Genomic DNA, 20,298 nt, shown 5'->3' with positions numbered 1-20,298 from the left:
ACAAAGTTCAATTCTTTAAATATATAGCTCACTCCAGGTACAAACCACACTACGCTTAGAATGCCACAGCCAATACTCATTTGAAGAATTAGACTTTTTAAATACTGGTGAAATAACTAAATATGTCCTTGATCCGAGGATCGCTTTGATCCTGAAGTATCAAATAACGCTCCCAGAAAAAAAAGAGCCAGAGGAGATGAAAAGCTGATGGAGAATGGGACAAAGACGTTGCTTTGAGATTCGTTTCCTCCAGGTGTCCCTCTCAGGATTGAGGGCCCTTCTGATTGAGAAAGAACCCGGGTCCTGTATAATTTTCCTCCCGCTGCAATCGGCCTTCAACTCGCTCACCCCTCCCTCCCCTGCGCTTTTAACTCGCAACGCCAGACGCCCAGACCGCATCCGTCGCCGCCCCACCCTCCATCTCCTCCCCGCCGGCACCGGATCCTCCACCCGCACCCTCCTCTTTCGTTAGCCGCTCGTTGGAGGGATCCTTATCCATCCGGGCTCATTCCTTTCCGCGCTGGTGAGTAATCCCTCCCTCCCTCGCTTGGGTGGATTCCTTTCTTCTTGCAGTTGGGTTTTCGTTCTCGAGCGAGCCGAGATTCTTCACCCTCTCCATTCGTGTAGCTGTTGATTCGCGTGCTGCATGGTGCCCTGCTTATGAACTCCATCCATCCGCCCTTTCGTGGTTCGATTGGGTTCTTCTTGTTCATCGCGCAAGGCCGACATTGCTAGACATCGTAGCGTTCGTGGCTATCTAATTAAGGTGCGGGCGCAGCTTATTTTGCAAAGATTTTAGGGGGGCGCAGCGAGGTCCGTCCCTATCGCGAAACAGATGGTCCTGCATTGCAGGAACACGGTGACCTTTCGAGGTGTTGGTCTTCTCGTTTGTGTCATATGACAGCTTCCTTTCTGGTATTTGGGAAGAGGAACACAGAGTGCTCTAGCTATTCCATGAGAAGAGCTTGTCTAATGTTTATGTGTTTGTCCAGTGTTGGCCACTGCTATGTAGAATATGTTCTAAAAGTGAAAGATGTACGAGCTGGCGCGCTACGGTAGATTGTTAATAACGATTCTTATAGCAGACGAGTTATACCACGCAGTATTAACAGCGTATGGTTTTAATGCTTTAGAAATAGAGAGGTTTATATAGGTTTGGGTATAGAGCGCATGTAGACGGTACTCAGCATGCAGCAGTAACTAACAGCTCCCATACCTCATTTGGATAAGTCGAGTATAATATTATTAGGGGTGGTCTTGGATTAAGGTATTAATCAACTAGGTTTAAGCCCCATTTCATTGATCAAGAATAAGCCATTATCATTTACATTGGTTTTCACTTTCTTTTCCAGTATATCTATATCTATGCATAATGTGGAAATGTTTTCAGCTAATTCTTAGAAGCACACATATTTTGTCTTCAGGTCATCTCAGTGTCTGCTTGTTTCATGATTGGTCTCATGGAAGACTATTCATCATGGGATTATCTTCCAGTTGATCACATTAGAACTCCTGCATTCAACTCTGGAGTTGTTTCTGAAGCAAGTAATGGAAACAAAGAATTCTCAGTTTCGTTGGATGCTGCCGTTCCTGATGATATCCTGGAGAGGATTTTCACATTCTTGCCTATAGCAAGCATGATGAGGGCAACAGCAGTATGCAAGAGATGGTACAGCATTATCTATTCAAGCAGATTTCTTTGGACCCACATGTTGCCTCAACGGCCGTGGTACTTCATGTTCACCTCTAATGAAACTGCTGCTGGCTATGCCTTTGACCCCATCCTCCGCAAGTGGTATGATTTAGAGCTTCCTTATATTGACAAGAGCAGCTGTTTTGTCTCTTCTTCTTGTGGCCTAGTTTGCTTCATGGACAATGACAACAGGAACACCATTTCTGTGTCTAACCCTATCACAAAAAACTCCAAGAGGCTTTTGGAGCCTCCCGGTGAAACATTGCCAGACTACAGTACCATTGCCATAAAAGTAGATCGGCTGTCTCATAAGTACTCCATTACAGTGGCAAAATCCAAGCAGGTTCCTGAAGATTTTGTCCGATGGTACTTTTCAGTATACAAGTATGACTCTTGGAGTGGTACATGGGTAACTTCTGCAAGTGAAGTGTTCATTGGTTGGAGAGGAGGTGATGATAGTGTCATATGCAACGGAGTCCTGTACTGCTTAATTCACTCCACTGGTGTTCTTGGCAATGTCAACCCCCGCCATGGCGTTATCATGTATGACCTTGTTGGCGAATCTTCTGGGACTTCGTTAATGCAAACATCAATCCCAGTTCCTTGTTCTCTCACATGTGGCCGTCTGGTAAACTTAAAGGAGAAGCTGGTTTTGGTGGGTGGGATTGCAAAACACAACAGACCTGATATCATTAAAGGAATAGGAATATGGGAACTCCATGAGAAACAGTGGCATGAGGTAACTCGGATGCCCCACAAATTCTTCCAAGGATTCGGTGAATTTGATGATGTTTTTGCCTGTAGTGGCACAGATGATCTTGTCTACATACAAAGCTATGGCGCAACTGCTTTGCTTGTTTTTGACATGATGCATAAGCAATGGAAGTGGTCCGTGAAATGCCCTGTGAGCAAAAGATTTCCTCTCCAGCTTTTCACTGGCTTTTGCTTTGAGCCCCGGCTCGATATCAGTACTTAATATGTACCAATTCATTTTTTGCCTTTTAGTGGAATCAGATCAGCTACCATGTTAACTGTTATTCATGAAAATCCATGCAAGTTTTGTCGCATTCTTTCAACCATTTTGCTGTTACCCTTTTCTGAGTTCTCACCCTGATGGGCCCTCATTGGTCCTGCTGGATGCAATTATTTGTCTCAACTGACATCAGATTATAAATCTGTAGAATGCTATATGTGCTGACCCGCATATCCTTGAAGATGTACCATTGTTTGCAGAAACCATATATATATATGTACTATCTTTATCAGATTTCCCAGTTCTGCCTTGAACTGTTTTGACAACACCTGCATAGCATGTATTGTTTAACTTGTTCCATATAATTGAGTGACATGTTACACAGGTTACAGCATGACCAAACAGATAAAATTTGCAGAGCCGTAGATTGTGTAACTTTTTTTTGAGCTCTTGCTATCCAATATGTTTTGAACCCACATCCTATCCCATATATGATAGCTGATATTTGTCCTTTTTCGGTCTTAAAATCGACACCTTCGACTGTTCACATTTTGTTTTGTTTATTGTGTAACTATTCATCCACGCTAGCCCTACATCTTCCGAGGCTGCTGCTGCTGCAAACAGCTTGGGGCACTGGTCTCGCCCAGAGCTTGAAAGTCGTTTCTCTGGACACTGACCAGTGCCTTGCTCATTTCTGTAGAATCATCATGGGCCAAATCCAGGTTTCCTCTTGTGGGGGCTGACCCATCCTGTACTGTCTGTGATGACGCCCCCATGACTGTGCAGCACGGTGCAAGTGAGCCAGAGGCGCCATTGATGAGGTTTCAACGCTTGCTGCAGCTGCTGCTACTGTGTGCTGTGTGCGAGGCTGAGGCATTGATGGCTTAGCCGTATCTGTGGTTCTCTCTGCCGAGTCTTTCCTTCTCCTTCTCCTTTTTTTTTTTTGGAGAACTTCTCAGTATGGTGTCGTGTAGTTGATGCAGTGCGTATGGTGGTGTTGGTTAATGGTTATTCTGCAGATTGTGTTTTACCTCAACCTGGGCCTGGTTTCCGTCGACGCTCTCATCTGAAGCTTGTGAATCTGAGATGGCATCCATACAGGGTTTCATGTGTGTGTACTGTATGGAGGCTACCCCTGTCGTTTGCTGTTGGTTCCAGCTGTCATGGATGAGGCCCGCCTGGGGCCCTCACCTGCAGTGATTTTGGTGTAGTCCTCGGCTGTTAATCTGTTTATTATGTTGGTTTGGTCAGTATGGACAAGTGATTAGTGGTGGCGCGTGCTGGCTGAGCAGGACATGGAGAACGTGGCTCTACAGTGTGCGTGCAGCAGCAGGTTCAGTGCTGATATTGTTTGTAAACAGGGAACTCTTGCAGCCTGAATAGTTTTAGGATTGTTCTCAGTGATAGTACACGGCACGTTTTTCTCCACTGGAATCGATGATTATTTGGAGACCTAAAAAACTAAAAAGAGAAAATGGATTAGGATGCGACATGGCATGGAGTGTTGGTTATCTCTTTCCTTGTTTCCCGGAGAGGTTACGGGTGGATAGTACTTTGCACATGCCTCTGGATATATAGTCCCAACTCCAGATACGACCTGGCCAGTGGGCCGTTAGCAGACTGGTAAACAGGCCAGTAGAAAATGGGCCGAGCCATATCTGGGGACAAATTGTCTTCACGAGTTCACGACTCGCATAGCCAAAAAGGAAAGAAGAACATCTCGGGGTCGGGTGCAGTGCAGTGCCGATAAGCAAAACAAGGCAGTAGCTCGAGGAGTCTATAGACCAACGAAGAAGTTCATATCCACCATTAACGTAGCAGATTCAGAAACAAAAACAAACATCCAATTTGAAATTTCTAGCTGTGTTTTGTAAGTTAAAACAAGTGGTTTAAGTACAAAAATGCAACTCCAAGATTTGTCCAAATTTCTAGCTGTGTTTTAGGCTCTTCCTCTTTGCGGTACTTTTTATTTTTTTGAAATTATCCTCTTTGCGGTACCAGGGATATATTAAGAGAGAACACAAAAACAAAAAGGTGATGAAGAAACCTGGATAACCATAGGATGTTGAAGAAAAAGAAACTAAAGTGTGTCCTTTTTGGTTGGGTGCCCAGAAATGCCATGACAGAAAGGGACATGTATGGAAACTAAAGCATGGGAAAAGGCATCAGAGTTAGGTGTAAGCATGTCTCAAGAGCTAGCCGAATTTCCATGGAAAATAGGGACTAGAGACAGATAGGTGTAGGCATGTCTAAAGAGCTAGCCGAGTCTCCATGGAAAATAGGGACTAGAGACAAATAAAGAGACACATCAGACTCGCTATCATTGTCCACTCATCCACTGGAAAATGGTAAGCACAAGACGCCACCTCTCCAAAATAAAGAGCATCTCCAAGAGTACCTAATAAATACTTCCAATAACTAGTTTGGGAGTAGATCTTAAAAAAAGGGCGCTCCAACAGGTGGCCAATATTGCTTCCAATTTTTTCGTACGCCCAACACCAGAGCTATCCTGAGCTAGATTTTCACGATCGATCCGCACTCCCAATCAGCAAACTTATCCCGTGGCAGATTTTCTTTTTTTTCCCCTGCACGTCACGTTTCCGCATTTTTCCAGCATGTCGTTTTCTCCAGCAGGTACGATATTCTGGATGGGCCAACGGAGGGATAATGTGGCGGTAAGTATTTTTTTGTGTTAGGTTTAGGGATCGACTAAGCGTGAGTTAGCTCGGTGATTAGCCAAAAACAATATATCATTTGAGTCTAACTTAGAGGGTAACAGAGAGAGAGAGGGAAAGAGATGCCGTACCCCCGGTTGATGTGCCGGCATCGCCATTGCTTGCCATGGCGATGAAGAACCCGAGCCGTAGACGAAGACGAGGGTGGAGTGGGGCCGGCGGTGAAGTCGAGCAGAGGCGGCGGCGCTTGGTGCAGAGGCGGCGGCGCTTCCCGTCACTTCAGCGCCCCCTTAGATCGGATCGGGTAGGGTTTTAGGTGGGCTACAGGCACGGCGGCGAACCTCGTATCGCGTGCCCCGGCCCCCACCTCCTATTTATTTTGGCGCTGCGCGACGGGGGCCCACACGCCATTGACTTGGCTGTGCGCCCCCGATCGGGGCGCGTAACGAACTCCGGATCGGTCGTTGGACCGATCCGGGTCGAGATCAAGTTAACATTCTCCCCTTTGATCTCTACTAACGTACTTACTTCTTACTCCAATTTCATTCAGATTAGTACATTGAGCATGCCTCGTCTCAACAGTTATTACTATTGGATTAATAGCCACAACATACCTTTCTGTTTGAAACAGAACCATACTTTTGGGTCCTTACTGTCCAGGAATCATAGGATTTCCCGTAAACCCATGCCGGCTAAGTGTTCTCTGAACACATTGGACGGTAAGCCTTTTATGAGCGGATCCGCTAACATCTTCTTTATGCTCAAATACTCAAGACTGATTGTATGATCCTGGATTTGCTCTTTAACAACATAAAACTTTATGTCAATGTGTTTGGCAGCTCCACTTGACTTGTTGTTGTGAGCGTAGAATACTGCTGGCTCATTGTCGCAGTATATCGTTAGTGGTTTTTCTATGCTGTCAACCACTCTTAATCCGGGTATGAATTTTTTTAGCCATTTAACCTGCCCCGATGCCTCGTAACAAGCTATAAATTCTGCATACATCGTAAACGATGCAGTGACTGTCTGTTTGGAGCATTTCCACGATATAGCTCCACCTGCGAGAGTGAACACATAGCCTGACGTGGATTTTCTATCATCCTTATCTCCCGCAAAGTCTGAGTCTGAATAACCCTCTATCACTAGAGATTCAGATCTCCTGTATGTTAGCATGAGGTCTTTCGTTCCTTGCACATAACGCAAGGCTTTCTTAACTATTTTCCAGTGTTCTATCCCTGGATTACTCTGGAATCTGCCAAGTATCCCGGTGACAAAAACTAAGTCAGGACGCGTACATACTTGAGCATACTGTAGGCTTCCGACAGTTGAAGCATATGGTACCGCTTTCATCTGATCGATTTCATACTGATTTCTGGGACACTAAAATTTCCCATAACTATCGCCCTTGACTATAGGAGCAGGTGTTGGCTTGCTTGCGTGCATACCGTACTTCTTTAGTACCTTTTCTAGGTATGCTTTCTGCGATAATCCTAAAACCCTCTTGTTTCTATCTCGGTGAATCCCAATTCCTAAAACGAATGAGGCTTCACCTAAATCTTTCATATCGAATTTTGAGGACAAGAATTTCTTTGTCTCTAATAGCAGATCAATATCACTGCTAGTAAGCAGAATATCATCCACATACAGAATAAGGAAAATGAATTTCCTATTCTTAAATTTTGCGTAAATGCAGTTGTCCTCCTCATTTTCTTTGAAACCAAACTTTCTTACGGTTTCATCGAATTTCAAATACCACTGTCTGAAGGCTTGCTTTAATTCATAAATGGATTTCTTTAGACGACATCCCATCTTTTCTTTTCCTTCTACGACAAAATCTTTTGGCTGTGCCATGTAAACATTCTCATAAAGGTCCCCGTTTAGGAACGCCGTCTTTACATTCATCTGATGTAACTCTAAATTATAATGCGCCACCAACGCCATTATAATTCTGAAAGAGTCCTTGCATGAAACATGAGAAAATGTCTCATTATAATCTATCCCTTCTCTTTGCGTGAAACCTTTCGCCACAAGTCGTGCTTTATATCTTTCTATATTCCCTTTGGAGTCACATTTTATCTTGTAGACCCATTTACAGCCTACTATTTTGGCTCCTTTAGTAATTTCTTCTAGATCCCAAACATCGTTGGTACTCATCGATTTCATTTCATCTTTCATGGCTTCCAACCATTCAGACGAATGAACGCTTCTTATGACTTCTTCAAATGAAGTGGGGTCACCCTCCATTTGAATTTCCTCGCTATTATAGATTTGATAATCGCTCGAAATAGCGGGTTTTCTTGTTCTTTGAGACCTTCTCGGTGCCTCAGCTATCGGCACTTCTTCTACTTGGGGCTGCTGTTGCTCCCCCTGATGTGCGGCTACCGGTTCTGTCGGATCCTGAAGGACAGGTTCCTGATTCTGACTTGTCGCCGCAGCTGGAGAACTAACAACAGGTGCTGGCACTGTAGGTGAAGCAGCAACTGGTGAAGAATTAAGAACAGGTGCTGACACCATAGGTGAAGCAGCAACAGGCAACACGAAAAATGGATCTTGGATCATCGGAGTAGGTACGGAAACCCGCTTCTCCTCAAGGTCAATCTTTCGAGCTACCGTGCTCCCCATCATCATCTGATCCTCCAAAAAGACAGCGTGTCTCGTTTCTACGAACTTTGTGCATCCATTAGGATAGTAGAAACGATAACCCTTCGACTTTTCTGGATAGCCAATAAAATGGCAACTTACTGTCTTAGGGTCTAACTTTCCGATATTTGGATTGAATATTTTCGCCTCAGCTGGACAGCCCCACCCATGTAAATAATTTAGTGTGGGTTTTCTCCCTGTCCATAACTCATACGGTGTTTTAGGCACCGACTTACTTGGTACGCGATTAAGAATATGAATAGCAGTTTTTAACGCCTCCATCTATAAACTAATTGGTAACGTAGAGTAGCTTAGCATACTTCTCACCATATCCATTAAGGTACGGTTACATCTTTCAGCGACTCCATTTTGCTGAGGCTCGCCCGGTGTAGAGTACTGAGCTACTATTCCATTTTTCTGTAGAAACCTTGCAAAAGGTCCAGGAATTTGACCATACAGGGTGTGTCGACCGTAGTACTCACCTCCACGGTCAGATTTTACCACTTTTATTTTAAGATTTTGCTGATTTTCTACTTCAGCCTTAAAAATCTTGAATTTATCCAATGCTTCTGATCTTTCTTTAATTGGATAAATATAACCATAACGCGAATAATCATCTGTAAACGTTATGAATGAATCATAACCGTCCACAGACTTTATGGGAAATGGACCACAGATATCTGTGTGCACTATTTCGAAAACCCCTGAACTGCGTTTGGCTCCTTTCTTTATTTTCTTAACGTACTTTCCTTTAACGCAATCGATGCAATATTCTTCATTTGAAAAATCTAACGGATGGAGAATATTTTCTTTAATTAATTTCTCAATTCTCCCCTTCAAAATATGGCCTAAACGATAGTGTCATAATTTCGCTGAATTTTCGTTGTCGCATCGTTTGCGCTTATTACTTGCGTCGTTAGTCGTGCGTTCAATACTCGTAGTATTGCTAACAGAATTGACAGTCTCATGCATAGGCAACATATAAAGTTTGTCTTGTCGGATGGCAAGACCAACACACTGACTTTTAAATATAATCTCATATTGTTCTTTGCTAAAATGACAATCATAACCATCATCTGCCAAACATGATACTGAAATTAAATTTCTAGACAAAGAGGGTACATAAAGAACATTATGTAACTGGAGTTTAAAGCCGTTCTCTAATTCTAACGTAAGTTGACAAACTGCTTCAACGTCGGCTCTAACTCCATTGGCGACTTTCAGCCATCTATCCCCTCTTTGCAGCATCGTCCTTGTACTTATACCCTGCAAGGAATTAGCAACATGAACAGTTGCACCTGAGTCAATCCACCAAGTAGATTTAGAATAACTGACGTACAGGGTCTCATCTATAAATGTGATAACATTCTCACCTTTCTTAATTAAATGACTTAGAAAATCTGGGCAATCTTTCTTGTAGTGTCCCGTCTTGTGACACCACATGCATTGATCCTTTTCAATGTGTGGTTGATCTTTCTTTGCACCCTTGCCTGGGTGAGTCGAAGAAGAAGAAGAAGTGGAACCTCGTTTGAACTGAGGTTTCCCTTGTGGCCTCGTGTTTTTGTCAGAAGAGTTGTTTCTTTTGTTGTGCCTAACATAGTTGAGCGTGTCACCATGCGAGGCTTTAAGTCTTTCCTCTTCTTGCACACACATCGCGACGAGCTTCTCTAGATCCCATGTCTCTGGGCTGATGTTGTAGTTAACAACAAAAGTCTCAAACTCTTTTGGCAGGGAAGCCAGAACCAAATGGACCACAAAAGCATGAGGAAGCTCCATGTCCATAGGTTTGAGCTTAGATGCCATGTTGCTCATCTTCAGTATGTGCTCTCTCACACCACCACCAGTGTACTTGTCATTTACTAACCTCTGAATCAGAGTTTGTGCATAAGCTTTTGAAGAGCCAACAAATTGACTCTCAACTTTCTTCAAGTACTCAACTGCGGTGGCGCAATCTGGGATTGCTCCCCTGATACTGTCTATAATGGAACTCTTGATGACCATCAAGCACTTTCTGTTGGAAGAGTTCCATTTTGCTCTCTCAAGATCATACTTCATTTGAACATTTGCATGTTCTCTTTGGTGAGCTTGTCAATCGGCAAAACTGTCATCCGCTTCCCTCACTAGTTCCCCAGGACTGACGGGACACGGTGAGGTGATAGCTAGGTCAATATCTGAGAGTGTGAGAGCCACTTCTAGCTTCTGAGCCCATATCCCGTAGTTGGAACCATCCAACGGCGGTATAGCATTAATGAAGGTCATTGCGTTAGATCCTGAAATTTAAATCAAGAAAAGTGAGAACTGCTTTATAGAATAAGGATTGCATATCTTAATTCAACGTTGGTCAATATTAAGACATACAAATATCTAGCTGCATTATTTCTAAAACACCGTTGGGCAGAATTAGAACAAATGCATGGAAACTTACTGAAAAAATTATAATACTGCTATTATCAACGTTGGTCAGAAAATAACAATATTATAACGGAAGAAAAACTGAAAACTGACTCCTTTAATTATAATGTCTCGTTGGGTCTAAAATAATTAAAGGATATAACTTAATTAAATGTGCAGCGGAAAAAAAACTGTGCTAACTTTCAGAACATTCTAACTTACTGTCTCTCTATAGAAATTATCACGTTGGTGAAAATTAAAACAGAGATTAAAACATACAAGGAAAAGTCCAAAAGAAAAGTTCTGAAAAATACTTAAGAAGATTCAATGTGTGTGTGGCCCAAAACGGCCCAGTGCAGCCCGGCCCAGCGCGGTCAACGCGCGCGCGGGGCGCTGACCCGCGCACCAGGCCGCAACCTGGGCCTGGGCCGGGAAAGCCGCGCCCCGCCTGGGCCAAAAGCGGCCCGTGCGCCCGCGGATTGACCACGACCGTCCGATCACGATCGATGGTCGCGCGTCGATCCCGGCGGATCAAAACCCGCCCGCAAGCGCCTCTCCCGTAACCCTAGCTCACTCATTTCTCTGTTCCCCTCCGACCTCTCCGGCCTCCTCCTCGCGACGGCGACCGAGGCGACGGCGCCGCCGGGGGCCTCCTCGCCGGCGAGCGCGCTCGCCTGTGCGTGAGCGCGCCGCCGTCGAGTGGGCTCGAGGTGGCTAGCTAGCCCGCGCGCGAGGCACGGTGGGGATCCGCGAGCGACGGCGCGCTCGGGATGGCTCGGCCCATCGACGGCGGTGGTGCGCCAGAGCTCCTGGGCCTCGGCGGCGCTGTCCCGTGGAGCAGGGAGCTCCCGGTGGCGAGGTAAGCGTTCTTGCTTGACCGGTTAGGGTTAGGGTTAGGGTTAGGGTTTGCGGGTTTGGCTCGGGGTGCGTGGGTTCTTTCACCCCGAAGGGTTTGAATCGATCTTTGCTTTCTTGCCTTGCAATTTCTCTCGGGTTGATTTGAAATCCCCTCCTTCTAACTGTTGTTTCTTTCGTACCCGAGCCTATAGGCTTACTGATACCATTGTTAGGTTTAGGGATCGACTAAGCGTGAGTTAGCTCGGTGATTAGCCAAAAACAATATATCATTTGAGTCTAACTTAGAGGGTAACAGAGAGAGAGAGAGGGAAAGAGATGCCGTACCCCCGCTTGATGTGCCGGCATCGCCATTGCTTGCCATGGCGATGAAGAACCCGAGCCGTAGACGAAGACGAGGGTGGAGTGGGGCCGGCGGTGAAGTCGAGCAGAGGTGGCGGCGCTTCCCGTCACTTCAGCGCCCCCTTAGATCAGATCAGGTAGGATTTTAGGTGGGCTACAGGCACGGCGGCGAACCTCGTATCGCGTGCCCCGGCCCCCACCTCCTATTTATTTTGGCGCTGCGCGACGGGGGCCCACACGCCATTGACTTGGCTGTGCGCCCCCGATCGGGGCGCGTAACGGACTCCGGATCGGTCGTTGGACCGATCCGGGTCGAGATCAAGTTAACATTTTGGACTAAATTTTGGGAACTGTTGGTCCAGTGTGTTTTTTAACTCCTAATATTTCTTTAGTAAGGTCCTAAAACCAGTTTTTTGGAGTATTTGTTTTAGACACTTATGCTCTAAAATACGACTACCAGTAGAGAGTTGGCAATTAACTAGTGTATTTTCTGTTCGTTACACTGTCCATGAGTGTCAAACCATGCGTGGAATCTCCTGCAGTTCAGCCACAGGAAATGTCTTTTTTTTTTAGTGGAGCCACAGGCATTCAGGCAATGTTTGTACACTTGCATCGCCACGTACTTGGTCTACGCACCGTACATCACGCCGGCAGGCGTGTCTGCCCGGTCCATACTCCAAATTGGAGGCCGTCGTTTATTCTGCAGCGACCATGGCATCTGTTTTTCTCCTTGCGATCCTTTTCTTTTTGCGAACGCGATGATATTTTGGCATTTCCTGGTGGCACATATCACAATCATCCTGGCAAATGTTCAATTATTTGTCCTCACTTTTTCAAAATGCACTGATGCGTATTTATTAGCAAAAATTCAGAGGTTTGCATCAGTCAGCAGCTAAGATATCAGATCCAGGGGGGTGTTTCTTCGGGAGCCTTTTGAAATAATGTATCGGATTTGCGCCTCTTTGCAGAAATGGCGGTTGCGATTGCGTGCTGCTGACCAGGTGAAGCTGGACATGTGGTTGGTGGAGGTGCGAAGCTGGATGGAAGATTACCAGAAGATGAGTCAAGCTGCTGGGAGAGAAGACTTCTTTTGCTAGCTTGGGTGAGGAGTGTTTGGAGTGTGTTTCTAGTTTCTGGTCGTGAGCTGCTTTTATAGCAAGCTGGTAACCCTAGTGGTTAACTTGTTTGAAGTTGTATCAACTTGTTTGCTTTCTATAAAAGCAGGGTAGCCCTTTCTCGATAAAATCAGCAGCTAAAATATCATCGATCTGAACAGATCGTTAAAACATAGGGGGAAAAAATAACCTTCTCTGGCATAAGTTTGCACTACCAAATTATCGCAGACATGAAGCCAGCGTGTGCACGGCCCCTGGGAAGTCTGGAACACGCCAATTTGACCAAACGAACAAGATTTCACCAGAAACAGACTTTTTTTTTTTAGGAGAACAGGAGGGGCACGCCCCTACTGTGATTTATTGAAATAAAAAGGGTTCAAGTACAATATAGGGAAAGCAAGTAGAAGGAACAAGAGAAAAGGGTTAAAAACGAAAAGAGGAAAGATTACAAAGCCTGCAACCCTTTTCTACTTCCACCGTTTCGCGCAGCTCGATCAGTACACACTGCACTGGCTTCGGAGGCGCTCCTTTGGCCCGATCGACGGGTCGAAGGCGTCAGCAGTGTCAACTGCTCTCTTCATATCAAAATATTTATTACCATTACTTTTTTCTTATAACTTTAATCATTGGTCTTATTTAAAATTTTATTACAAATGTATAGAGAATTAAGTTATGCTTAAAATATCTATAATAATAAAGCATATCACAAACAAAGTAGATGGTATTTACATAATTTTTTTTAAAAAATAAATGGGTAAAGTTATAAGAAAAATTTAACGATGACATATATTTTAATATAAAAGGAGTATACTGCAAGAAGCCAACTAGTAAACACTGCAGGAGTTATCGGTCGCCAGAAGTGCAGCAGTGTGTACTGATCGAGCGTGTCGACAACGTGAAGTACGCTGCAGGAAATTTCACGTCGATTGCTTAGCGGAGTAGGCTACTGATTAGTCTTCGCTATAACCTTTTTGGACCAGAAAATTCATCTGGTGGAACGAAAAATGCACAAAACTGGCTAGCGGATATGCAAAATATCAGTCGCTTGACGTCAAGTAAATCTGGAAAAACAAATGGCATACTGGTTAACTTTTTTTAAAGACAAGAATGAAACTTCAGCTAATGACAGCTCTAAGTGATGAGGCACGCATGCGCGTAAGAGCAAAAGGATGGCTCCTATCAATCCATTCAGAAAGTAGGGTATATATATCAGAAGAAAAGAATTAGGGGAAAGTCCGTTTCTCAACTCTTAATTATCACGATCGTCCGATTTTCGACTGGAAACTATAAAACCAGACATCTGTACTAGTGAACTAACGAAACGGTGCAAATTACCACCGTACCCCTCGAGCCGAAACCACCCCGGTTTTGCTACGATGTGGCAGCTGTTTTTTGACGTGGCTGGCAGTTTGACACTCCCCCTTATCCTCTCTTCCTCACGCTTCCGCTCCTCTTCCCTGCCACCGCGCACCTACACGCGTCGGCGCCGCCCACCACACCTCCTCGCGTCGTCGTCCCTAGCCTCCTCCTCCGCAGTGGCGGTGTTGTGCTCGCCACACCTCCTCGCGGCGTGTCCCAGCCTCCTCCTTTGCCTGCATGCACCGCCGCCGCCGCACGATGGGACAGAAGGCCACATGGCGAGGTAGATCCGGCGCTCCAGATCAAGTGCAACGACATCCTCTTCCTCCTTTCTGTCCCCGTAGTAGTACTCCTCGTCGTCGCAGCAGAGCTCGGGGTAATAGCCCCCGTAGCCTTCTTCGCCCTCGAGCAGTAGGAGGTCCTCTTCCTCCACCTGAGCGTTCTGGGTGGTGACTTCCTCGCCCTCCAGGAGCGGGATGCTGAGGTGGAGGAACTGGAGGCAGTACTCGCGGAGCCTAGTGCGCAGCCCTCACCAGCCGATGTGCGCGTTGGGCAAGGAGCACGCGGAGCTGGTCGATCTCGGCGGCGTCGAGCGGGCAAGGAGCACGCAGAGCTGGTCGATCTCGGCGGCGTCGAGCGCCATCTTCTCGTCGGTGAAGCGGCGGAACTGGCGGAGTTCCATCTGGACCTCAAGCCTTCTCGTGGTGTAGGCGGAGCATCATGGCCACGGTCTCGCTGGTGGCGCTGGCCGCGGTGAGGCGCTCCTCCTCGACCTCAGCCCGCAGCGTCGATGTCGTGGACTGCATGGCCGCCACCGCCTCCTGCAGCGCCGTGCACTCCTCCACCGCGTCCACCCACGCCGCCTTGGACTCCCCGTCGCCGCCCTTGCCCTCCCCCTTCTTTGCGCCCAGGTTCCGTTTCATGGACCACCGCCACGTCACGGCCGGCGAGGCGGAGGAGGAGCAGCACGGGCACCGCCTCTCGGCGGCGTCGGCGACGGCGGGTCGGGGCCCTGGTCGTGATCGTCGTCCATGGCGGCGGCCGGTGGCGACGGGAAGCGGGGGTTCGGGGTCAATAAGAGCGCAGTGCGATGGAGACGGTGAGCTTTGTTTGGATTTGGGGGATGGAGTTGGAAGGATTGGTGCGGCAAGGTGAGTCTCGGCCACGTCGGACGGGTGACGTGGCCTAAAACTGGGGTGGTTTTGGTTCGGGGGTAATTTGCACGGTTTTGTTAGTTCGTTAGTGCAAGATGTTTGGTTTTATAGTTTCGGATTGAAAATCGGACTATTATGATAGTTAAATGTTGAAAAATGGATTTTTTCATGAGAATTAAAAGAGCAAGAATCATTTGTTTCTTATCACCTCAAATCTGCAAAATAGAAAGACGTACGAAAAAACCATGCCAAGGTGTCCCAAGAAGTATCAAGTAACTGAAAAATAAACCAAAACAAAATGCTAGCTAGACGCACCTTGGCGTACAATGTGCACGCACATTAGAAATCTGAAACCTTGCTGTTCGTTAGATGTCACTTCTCGTCAAAATTTGTGCATGTCCAACAATAATGATTTTCCACAAGTCTAACATCAAGTCAACTGGGAATTTGTCAAATCTTCCAAGAGGGGCCATATGACGACATGCATGCCAAAAACTTCCCAAATCAGATCAGAAAGGGCCACGTCTACCTGTAACATCCTTCTCGTCTCTGGATTTCCTAGGAACGTCAAGCATCCACCCCCTATATAAAGGGCTCCATGCTACCACTACACCACCAAGCCAAAGCACGTATACTACTACACACAGCTAGGAGTCCTCCTCCTAACCAGCAGCTCAGCAAAATGGCGACCAATCTCAAGTGGCCTTCTGTTCTGGGCCTCCTCGTCGTCGCCGGCATGGTTGGCGTCGCCAGTGCCGGCAACATCGCCGTGTACTGGGGCCAGAACGTCAACGAGGGCACCCTGGCCGACGCCTGCAGCTCCGGGAACTACGCGTACGTCATCATCTCGTTCCTCAGCACCTTCGGCAACGGGCAGGCCCCGGTGCTCAACCTCGCCGGGCACTGCAACCCCGGCGAGTGCGCCGGCCTCGCCTCCGACATCCAGTCCTGCAAGTCGCAGGGCGTCAGGGTGCTCCTCTCCCTCGGCGGCGGCGGCGGCAACTACGGCCTCTCCTCCACCGACGACGCCAACAGCCTGGCCGACTACCTGTGGGACAACTTCCTGGGCGGCACGGGCTCGTCGTCCCGCCCGCTGGGCGCCGCTGCGCTGGACGGCATCGACCTCGACATCGAAAATGGCAACTCGGCGCATTACGACGAGCTGGCGAGCGCGCTGAAGGCGAAGGACGGCGGCGTGCTGCTGACGGCGGCGCCGCAGTGCCGCTACCCGGACGAGTGGCTGGGGCCGGCGCTGCAGACGGGGCTGTTCGACGCCGTGTGGGTGCAGTTCTACAACAATCTCGGGTGCGCGTACGCCGGCGGGGACGACACCAACCTGGTGGCCGCGTGGCGCACGTGGACCGGAGGCGTCAGGGCCGGGAGCTTCTACCTCGGCCTGCCGGCCTCCGCCGAAGCCGCCGGAAGCGGGTACATCGCGCCCGGCGACCTGACGGGGACGGTGCTCCCCGCAATCCAGGGCGTCGGCGGCGGCTACGGCGGCATCATGCTATGGAGCCGCTACTACGACGTGCTGAACAACTACAGCGGCCAGGTCAAGGGCAGCGTCTGAGATGAGCATACGAACAAGCTTCCACCGAGCTACTGCGAACGAACGTGTACTTATATGTACACACTGGTTATTCGTTAAGAGAGCTAGCTATCGGACTAGATACAATAAGAGAGCGGACGATCAGGTGACAGATGCATCTGCTACACACTACAGAGTATAGTACTAGAGCGAGTAGCTACCATGTACGTATAATCGAGTACGCTCAGATTATCTGTTCACACGCTTGTGAACTTAGCTAGTGCTCTAGTAGTAGAGTTTGTTTTTATATACCGGATGAATAAAAGTTGATTGGCGATATATGTTACAAAATTTCTCACTCTTCACCCCCTCTTCGTTTCGGACGATCGAGCTAGCTCCATGCATAAGCCTACATCCTAGGTGAACGAACTTGACATAGCCGCCGCCGCCGCCCCTCTCGGCGGAGAGAGTGAACCGTTTCGTCTCCCCCGCGCCGCCCCTCTCGGGCGGCCCGCGGAAACCCTAGCCGCCGCCGCCCAGGTTCTCCTCCCCCCTCCTCCCCCGCCACGCCGTCACCAGAGCCGGCCGCCGGAAGCCCGTGCGGCGGCGAGGCGCCCCCTTCGTCTTTCTCCTTTTGTCCTCTCGATTCAGTAGCTCTTCATGGTGGTGGCGGCGGCAAAATCCGGCGGCGGCCTTCGCACTTGGGCTGACGGTGGCCGGATCAGGCTCCTGGTCGGAGCTGGGGGCGCGCCACTGTGCGGGCGCTCGCTGAGGACCCCGCCATCACGGGGGGCGGGCTTGGTAACCGCGGGCCGCCAGTAGCAGCTGCTCGCCTTCATGCGGGTCATCGGAGGCCGCCGCTCGCCCTCATGCGGAGCCGCCGGAGTCGCTGTTCGCCTTCATACACGCAGGCTGCCGCTTGTAGAGCTGCCATCAGGGGCCGGGCGCTCGTCATTGCCCCGGCGACTGAGCAAGACGAGAGAGCCGGGTCAGCGTGGGGTCTGGAGATGCAGGCGAAAGCCAAGCCGGCTAGCCGGCCACGACGACGGCGACGCTCTCCGACGTCGTTTTCCTCCTTGAAGGCGTTGTCACGGTGTCTCCCACCCCGTTCTAACGTGCCGGATGAGGCCGAGATGTCATTGTTTTCTTCGAGCGTTATCTTGGAGATCCTTTATTTTGCTTTGTCATTTCAGCGGCATTAGTCGATTTGTCCCCCAAGTTTCTAAGAAGATAATTGATGCGATGGTTTGCTGCTGCAACAAGAACTTGCATGGAAGAAACAATGAACAAAAAGTTTAAAACTTAGTCTTCTAGTTTTCTTCCTTTATTTTAGAGTTTTTTCTTAATACTTTTAAAATCCTCATATTCGGTTTAGAGTTAAAAAATATTATAACTCTTGGTTGTATATATACATATTATATGTGTATATATATATCCAGCTTGTGTATATAGAGGCCGGTTCGTCCTTTATCTAAAAACCTCTAGGTTTCAGCTCAGCGATCAGCACAACACGTTTCTCCAGCGAGACTCCGATAGCAAAGGTCAATCGTTTGGGGTGCGGGCTACCTCCAATGTGGCTGGCTCCATCTAAACCCTGAACTTTAGATAGGGAAAGACTGGTTCGGTGGTTGGTTGTCGTGCCAGTCATGTCTGTAACGTGGCATGAGTGGCGAAAGATAGACGGCGACTAGGGACGAGGCGACTCAGCAGTCAACAATAGTCCTCATGGATAGCACGGTGGTGAGCGACAAGAATGATAGTGCCTTTTAAGCTCAATAGCGACCAAGTGCGGCTAGGGGTGGTAAAGAACCTTAAATTTTAGTTTAAATAATCTAAAAGCCGAATTTCCAAGAACCGGACTCTAATCTTATATGATTTTGATCTAAAAATATATAAGAATAAAATTGAATTGTGAAGATAGCACTAGGATATGATCTGTTATCCCCTAAGTGCGGCAGGTAGTTTGAGGAGGGATATTAGGTCCTTTTGGATCCACTGAGCTCTCATTGGCTTGCTGTTATTTATCTAGTTAGAATGAATTTAGCTGCATATTAGCTGATTCCGTTTGCCTAAAAAGGACTTTAAAGGGTGCTTGACTTTCCAAATTTCGGTATTGACATGAACTTTTTTGTTCCATTGCTCATAACTGCCATGGCCCTCGCCTACAGCCACGCGGGTGGCCCCGTACCTCCCACTTGGTTCGCGCGCGCTCAACGACAGCTGCTGCGGTGAGCTCGACAGACCTGGCCGGCGCATGCAGCGCGCGGTGCGACGGGATCGGCCTCGTTTAGGAGATCGATGGCAAGTGGTCGCTCGAAGACGAGGCTCAAGACTATGACCGACGCTCGCCGTCGCAAGTCCGCCCCGGCCAAGACGCCGTTCAACAGTTTTTATGTGCAAAGCCGTCGTCACCCGTCACATACTTGGTCCCCTCACCACAGTGCCATCTTCCGCCAATTCTCCGCGTCCGGCCGTCCGCCTTGTCTCGCCATCTCGTCGGCGCCGAGGCCTGTGCCCCAGGGGCCTGTGCGACCCCGTGATCAACTGATCGTCGGGTTCGCCTGCCTGTTTGCCCCCGGCTGGCCGGCTGCCCGCTGGGCCTGTGCGTCCAGGATTTCTGAATGAAAGAAGCCCGTAACCTCTTCCATGTTCAAGCAAGATGTACACTTGTACAGAGTAGTAGACCGATTGGGCCGCACTGAGTCCGTCGGATTCAAAGCGTGGGAGATGCCACAGAAAAAATGCATTCTATTCTTTTAGTTCTAAAATGTAGATCATTTTAAATTTTTAGATTAATAATATTTACTATGCATCTAGATATTTAAAATAGAGAAAATAATTTGCAAATAGGGAGCTGTATGTTCAGGTTATGCACTTAGCCTACAGCATTTCAATCTTTCATAATCATATAAAATGTCCATGTCAACAAGGAACCGTGATGTTGAATCTTTAACTTATGGTCGATCCAACTTCCTAAGAGTTATTCTATAACAGGAGCCCCTCCCCTAACGTAATTTCCTTCCTTTTCCATTTTTCTTTTCCTTTGCCTAACTCCAGCTGGTGATTAAGTTTTCCTTTGCCTAGCTCCAGCCAGTGATTAAGTTTGTTCCTGAATTTTTTCTTCCAAGCTAGATATTAAGTTTGCTTCCAAAATATTTTGTTCTAATTTTTTTCTGCAAAAATTATTTTTAAGAACTTTGTCTACCAAGTTCGATCTTAAATTTTTACTTTCAAATTTTTTGTTTCTGAATTTTTGTTCCTGAAATTTTTTCTCCCAAAATTTGTTTTTAAATTTTATTTTCCAAATTTTTTTGTCCTAAAATTTTGTTCCATATTTTTTTGAAGTTTCACCGAAAGTTTGTTTGAAAAATTTTCCCAAACTTTTTTTCTCAATTTTTTATAATTTTTTTGTTTCTAAGCTTTTATTTAATTTTTCTCTATCTACAATTTTTGTCTTTGCGATTTGATCAAACTTTGTATTTATAAATGTTTGTATGTAATTTTTGTGTATAGAGTTTCTTATCAAAACAGAAAAAGAAAAGGGATACATGAATGAAAACTAGACACGGACGG

The 20,298-nt window shown here is 47.3% G+C and overlaps 2 protein-coding genes across 4 annotated transcripts; both read left to right on the top strand.

Moving 5' to 3' along the window:
* The first annotated feature begins 359 nt into the window (after nucleotides 1-359).
* Nucleotides 360-3,841, top strand: LOC112894477 (F-box/kelch-repeat protein At3g61590-like). Of its 3 annotated transcripts, none has more exons than XM_025962202.1 (3): nucleotides 360-523; nucleotides 1,425-2,597; nucleotides 3,367-3,841. In XM_025962202.1, the coding sequence occupies exons 2-3, from the start codon at nucleotides 1,449-1,451 to the stop codon at nucleotides 3,442-3,444; spliced, it is 1,227 nt and encodes a 408-aa protein (XP_025817987.1). In that variant the 5' UTR covers nucleotides 360-523; nucleotides 1,425-1,448; the 3' UTR covers nucleotides 3,445-3,841. The 3 variants fall into 3 exon arrangements, with proteins under 3 accessions (XP_025817987.1, XP_025817989.1, XP_025817988.1); XM_025962203.1 differs by lacking the exon at nucleotides 360-523 and adding an exon at nucleotides 586-766; XM_025962204.1 differs by lacking the exon at nucleotides 3,367-3,841 and having other exon boundaries at nucleotides 1,425-2,760.
* Nucleotides 3,842-15,010: 11,169 nt separating this feature from the next.
* Nucleotides 15,011-17,071, top strand: LOC112896037 (acidic endochitinase-like). The gene has a single exon (XM_025964071.1). The coding sequence runs from the start codon at nucleotides 15,796-15,798 to the stop codon at nucleotides 16,765-16,767; it is 972 nt and encodes a 323-aa protein (XP_025819856.1). The 5' UTR covers nucleotides 15,011-15,795; the 3' UTR covers nucleotides 16,768-17,071.
* Nucleotides 17,072-20,298: the final 3,227 nt, after the last annotated feature.

Source organism: Panicum hallii, chromosome 5 (assembly GCF_002211085.1).
Source record: "Panicum hallii strain FIL2 chromosome 5, PHallii_v3.1, whole genome shotgun sequence".
Taxonomy (NCBI): Eukaryota; Viridiplantae; Streptophyta; class Magnoliopsida; order Poales; family Poaceae; genus Panicum; species Panicum hallii.
This window is presented reverse-complemented; position numbering and strand designations above follow the sequence as displayed.

Bases quoted from the DNA above. Each gene is read 5' to 3' on its own strand.
- LOC112894477 (XM_025962202.1), top strand. From the start codon at position 1,449: ATGATTGGTCTCATGGAAGACTATTCATCATGGGATTATCTTCCAGTT. The intron at 2,598-3,366 runs GTGAGCAAAAGA...TCATTTCTGTAG, and splicing joins AGTGGTCCGTGAAATGCCCT to AATCATCATGGGCCAAATCC.
- LOC112896037 (XM_025964071.1), top strand. From the start codon at position 15,796: ATGCTACCACTACACCACCAAGCCAAAGCACGTATACTACTACACACA.